Source organism: Monopterus albus, unplaced genomic scaffold, assembly GCF_001952655.1.
Source record: "Monopterus albus unplaced genomic scaffold, M_albus_1.0 scaffold341.1, whole genome shotgun sequence".
Taxonomy (NCBI): Eukaryota; Metazoa; Chordata; class Actinopteri; order Synbranchiformes; family Synbranchidae; genus Monopterus; species Monopterus albus.
The window spans coordinates 360,777-366,360 of record NW_018128221.1 but is presented as its reverse complement, the minus strand read 5'-3'; the positions used below and the strand labels follow the sequence as shown (position 1 = coordinate 366,360).

Here is a 5,584-nt window from a genome sequence, read left to right as displayed (position 1 = left end):
ACATTTCATTTCAGATACTTTATAAGGCAAAGAAGAAACACAGACACGTAAAATGAAGTTAGATTTCAGCTTTATTTAGGTAATTTCCACATCACAACAAAACTCATCATTAAAACAAAACATGCACACGCAAGGTGCATCAGTGTCACCTTTGCAAGGATGTACATCAACCACTGTGCCAGCAGGTGTCACCCACGTGCTCAATGAATGAAGCTTCGAGAAGTGAACCAATTTTCAATACAATGGTCCAAAAGGGTTCAAAGCTTCATGGGGCCTCGTATGGCCATCACTAGATAAAGCGAACATTAGCGGAAACAGCGAGGAGCACCAACAGATTTCAAAATAAAAGACATAGTATTTCAAGTTCTAACTTCTGATTCTGGAAAGTAACGCGCAGCGGTGGAAGAAGATTACAGAAATACTCTGTTACAAGAAATAGAATTCGTTCATAGATTTTTCAGTTGATAGGCAACTTGAAAGTGACCACACAGCTACAGGTGCGTGTCACGTTTAAGGTGGACTGAGACATTCCAGCACGCTGAGAAGCCAGGTTCAGCCTTTTGTGCAAGAGGACAATTTGAGGAAACCTGATTTTTTGTTTGTTTGTTTTTAAGAATATTTGATTATAACTATACTGTATCAAAACGAGAAGCTTCATGTGAGGTTGAAAATGTAGCCTCGCACAAGTACGTGTACTTAATACAAATGTGAGAAACTTGTAGTTTACTTGGATCTTTTCTGTTCCACTTTTATATACACACTACGTTTCAGTTGGGTAAACGTTTTACTGCAAAGCATTTATTCGACAAAAATTATTAGTTGCCCAACAAGTTTAGAATCTTAAGAGCTTATAAAATAAACTATAAAGCTTTATGAAACAACTTGGGAAGTGCAGGGGAAACGCTGTTTAATCAATGAGTCTGTTGACAGAACTGTTGAGATGTTTGGTCATTTTTCAAGCCTTTTATAGAAAATGGTTGAGCTGGAGCTCAGTTTTAAACTACAATGATAAAAATAATGCTTATTCAGTAAGAATCAGTTTCTGTGAAGGACTTTTACTGTAATATTTCTTCTGGATGGTATTCGTACTGTTACACAAGGTGGTGTAGTTCTGTACATAAGCAGCTGTTAGTGCACAACTGGTCATCGCTGCTACTGCAGGTTTCAGGTCACAAGACAAGGGAAAGAAGTTGGCTGTTTTTTGCAAGTATTTCTAATCATTTATTTGTGGAGTACATAGCAGCAGAACCCAGGGTGTGGACGGCCTGCTTCCTGTAGTACATGCTGAACTTGACAGAACCAGAACCTCCTTTCATCTTTAATTAGATTCACACATCAGCTTCAATGTGTCAACAAACAAATTATGTCCTGTTTTATTTCACCGCAGCATGCAGATCAGTGATCTTCAAAGTCTGGTCCGGGGATCCTGCTGAGGTCCTGGAGGAGTCAAGTGGGTTCACAGAAAATGTCTGCACAAGGTAAATTTCTTTTGATATTCATCAGTTTATTTAGTTGTTTTTACCGAAGCCCCCTTCCTGCCAGAAAATACAATTCCTGTGTCCCATAATTTATACACAATATAATTGATATACAATATATATTAGTATTAAATAAATGTTAAATAAATGCACTCATTGGACAAGTTTTATTTCACTCAATCTTGATTTATTCCAGTGTTGATTTCCCTGCTAGGCATAGACACCAGAGGTAAAACTGGAGAATCTTATTTTATAACACTTGATTTCTCAATGTAAAATCAGTTACATCCAAACATCCTTAATGCTTCAGCTAATGCCAGTAAAAAAAACAAAAAAAAACAAAAAACAAATCTCATTTATAAATGCAACAACAAAAGGAAAAAAGCAAATCAAGTTTTGCTCCACAACATCACCTTTATGATAAAATCTAAACTTAGCAATACAACAGTGTCTTCTAATATAATGTCAGATTCGAGGCACGTATACTATTGTTTCTTATGTAATTTCAACCTCCTGAGGATTATTGTGTAATATGAGCCAACGATGGTAGCAGACAGACACAGCAGTATTTGTTTGGAAGCCCATTACTACCTAAAATATTTTGTATAGAAAAACAAGGACAGAACACTAATACTAGTTCCCATAGGAATCTCAAGACTGATTTAGTATGCAATTACAAAAAATTAAAAAAAAAAATCATTCACATCCCCTAAAAACACTTTAAATACAAAGGCAAATTATGTAATAATGGAAAGAAATTAAATAATATTGACTTTGTGGATAAATAATAGTCACAAAACACCTGAAATACTCTTGTTAATCATACCTGCTTATTTACTGATGTATGCTTTTCTGGCAGTAATGGCCTTCCATATGTAGTATCCCAGAACAATATTTAAAGTGTTTACTTTGAATGGTTTTGTTCTTGAGGTGTAGAATGAACGGACAGAGACGAGCCTTCATGTTGTACGTGCTACAGAGCTTTGTTTTGACATGTTGGGTAAAATGTCAACATCTCCACCAAGGGTTTGTGCCACATTTAAGGAACACTGGTATTTTGGGAAACCCATTGGTTTTTGGTGCGTTCAGAACAAATATCAAAGTACATTATTTTTTCATCTGACTATTACACTTTTGTCTAGAACCTTTACTTCCAATCTTTGCCCAAAATACCAATTTAAAGTGTGCACTATTTTTCATCATTATTGAGACTCCATATTTACAGGCAGTGTGTTAATAGGATGGAAATATTAGTGTTCCTTCACAATAAAAGCACAGGATAATTTTGTTTTTTGTTTTTTTATCTGTTCTACTTCCCCTGAAAGTGGGTGCAGTGACTATAGAGCTAGAGCAAATTCTGCCATTGCTGCCTCCATTGTAGAAATTTGAGGAAAAGTCTTGTTAAGGGTGTCACCAGGGCAACAAGAAGCGTCCAGGCTCAGAATAAACACGTTAGTCAAATCATTTCATCCTGATCTCTGAGCCAGAATTAAAGCAGCTACAAGATGCAGCCGTTCGCGGGCAACCAGTACAGCTACTTGCTAACTTGATGACCTGATGATCAGTCTAGGCAAGTAGCTGTACTGGCTGCCCGTGGATGGCTCCATCTTGTTGCTGCTTTCCTTCTGGCTCAGAGATCAGGATGAAACATGATTTGACTGACGTGTTTATTCTGAGCTCGGAGGCTAAACCGGTTGTCCTCCTGATACTGCAAATGTTTGTTTGTTTGAACCTCTATGATGGAGGTAGTGATAGTAAAGTTAGCGCTAGCTATAGAGTCTCTGTGCCCACCTTCAGGGGAAATGCAGTGGGTTCAAAAAACCCCAAAGTTATCCTTTAAGTTGCAGTTGCACTGAGGAGATCTGGTGGGCAGGGCTCAGCCATGGCTGACGGTGACGGTGTTCTCCTTCCTGCCGATCTGACAGTAGAGCATCATGGAGAAGACCATGCCAAAAATCTGGAGACAGATTAGATTAGAAACGTTGTGAAAATAGAATTAGCTTCAACATGCTGTTGACGTTGGCTCGTTCCCTAGCTGAGCGCTCATCTGAAACCTTTGATAGTCCATGTGCCGTCATGTCTGCATCACGTGTTGTTCCTGTTGGCTTCGAGTTGACGTCATGACCTCAGGTGAGTTTCATTTCTCTGCCTCATTAATGCACATCCCAGGCCTTAGTGCTCAGTGCGGATCTTGTGTTGGTGCTTCGATGTGCGTAAGTGGCATGTGTGAACACCACTGAGCTCATGCACAGATTGAACTGAAATGTGAGTCATGTTGTTATTCTTGTGCACACGTGGCTCACATTTCAGTTACATGTATGCATGTGTGGCAGAGTAGGAGCTGAGCGGTGTTCACACTGGAGCCGGGTACACACACAAATGGGAAGCAGCAACACAACAAGGTCAATCTGAGCCTCAAGGCCTGAGATGTGTGGATGTAGTGTTTCTCTCTCCATTTTAGGCTGCATCCACATCTGTTTTTGATCATTCCTCAACCCAGAAGTTGTTTCAGCTGAGCAAGGATACATGAGAGCATTGTGTCTCCTGTGGTCCGACACGCTCGTGTTTCTGCAGTCTGTCCGTGATGTCAGATAAAGCATCGGAGGAAACAACTTGTCATATCTCTTCAAACATGTTTCCTTCCTTCTCACATTTTCCCCTTGCATCTTTTCCTCGTGTCTTACATGGATGGGACTGAGATGCAAGTGAGGGAAACTGTGGTGCCTCTAAGAGACTTGGGATGTGCCCTCCAACTTTGGCTGTTTCCCAACTCTCTTAATTGTGTCCATGTTTGCCTCACTTGTCTTTTCCTTTGTATCTCAGTCTTGCTCACATAAGGAAAAGATGTGAGGACTCAAGGAAATATCTCTGAAGACATGAGACGTTCTTTCCTGTGACGCTTCAACTGAAGCAGCCAGTCACTGACTGCTGATGAAGGGGTGTGTCACTCCACAACAGACCTGATGCTCTTGGCTCCTCCAGCTGCCTCCTCAATCGAGGAACGATCATATAAGAAACATAAGGGGCTGCTCTGTCTAGTGTCTGACCCTTTCTCTCTCTGCAAGAAAAGTGTGTACTCACCAGCAGCACAGCGATGGCGAAGGCGATTCCCAGCGCCACCTTCATTTGGCTCTGCAGCAGGTTGACGATTTGGGGGCCACAGGGCTGCAGGATGAGACAACATCACATTGTTATGACTTGTCTGATTCAAACAGCGGCTGTGATGAAATGTTTTTCCCTGATGTGTTTTCACAGCAGCAGAGCCCACGGCTGCCGGAGAGGACTCTACTGATGTAGAGTTAACAGTTACGCCCCTGTGCACTCAGTGAGATCTCAGCCACTCACCGTCTGGTATACCCCGGAGGATGGGCATTCCGGTACAGTGGAGTTGCAGTGACAGGAGTCGGGGACTGAATCCCAGTCTGATGGTCCATTGAAAAGACCGCAGCACTTCAGCTGAAAGACGCACAACAGCACATGAGACGCAGACACAGCAGCAGCTCGTTTCCTCACATCTTCTAAACTAATTAGCAGCTGTCAACTAATGCCACACGTTGTTATATATAATACATTTGCTGGTTTGATAGAATAAAAACAAAACTGAATAAACCACCGTGAGCCTTGAAATTATTTTTAACCATTTTCAGACCAATAAATCAATCAATGCAAATGGTTAGTTGCAGCCATAATTGTAATAAGAACAATATATTTAAAGACTTGGTATTGGAATGTGTCACACCTGCAGATACATGTTTAATAACTGATTTGTCCCTTTAATAAACAGATAACCCTCTGAAATTCCTGATGTCAGTGATTTCTAATTTACCTTTTAATCACAGGTTTTATCTTTTAACGGGCTCAAAGTGAAGCAAACGTACGTATCTATGTACGTGGTGGTGATTAAATCTTTTCCCATCTGTCCTGAGAACAGCTGTAGTGTGTGTGTGTGTTACCTGCCGCTGCAGCTTCTCCAGTTCGTCCTTCACGCTAGCTGGCTGATCCGACAGCGGCATGTGTTACCTGCCGCTGCAGCTTCTCCATTTCGTCCTTCACGCTAGCTGGCTGTGTCGACAGCGGCGTGAGGCGCTCCTTTATCCAGTTGTCCA

At 41.1% G+C, this 5,584-nt stretch overlaps 1 protein-coding gene and 1 long non-coding RNA gene across 4 annotated transcripts in view; one reads left to right on the top strand and one right to left on the bottom strand.

Annotated features, from left to right (window-relative positions):
- LOC109974610 (uncharacterized) overlaps window positions 1–4,816 on the top strand; it is a 34,245-nt gene extending 29,429 nt beyond the window's left edge. For both annotated transcript variants that reach the window (XR_002276993.1, XR_002276994.1), the window contains exons 3-4: window positions 1,388–1,478; window positions 4,734–4,816. This is a non-coding gene — a long non-coding RNA (uncharacterized LOC109974610). The remainder of the gene's footprint in view (window positions 1–1,387; window positions 1,479–4,733) is intronic.
- Window positions 3,101–5,584, bottom strand: part of LOC109974608 (tetraspanin-8) — a 29,338-nt gene continuing 26,854 nt past the window's right edge. The window contains exons 7-10 of one of the 2 annotated variants that reach the window (XM_020624893.1): window positions 5,432–5,492; window positions 4,824–4,934; window positions 4,560–4,643; window positions 3,101–3,435 (exon numbers count right to left, since the gene is read on the bottom strand). In XM_020624893.1, the coding sequence (XP_020480549.1) occupies window positions 3,355–3,435; window positions 4,560–4,643; window positions 4,824–4,934; window positions 5,432–5,492 (337 nt within the window). In that variant the 3' untranslated portion in view covers window positions 3,101–3,354. The other variant, XM_020624894.1, reaches the window with a different exon arrangement.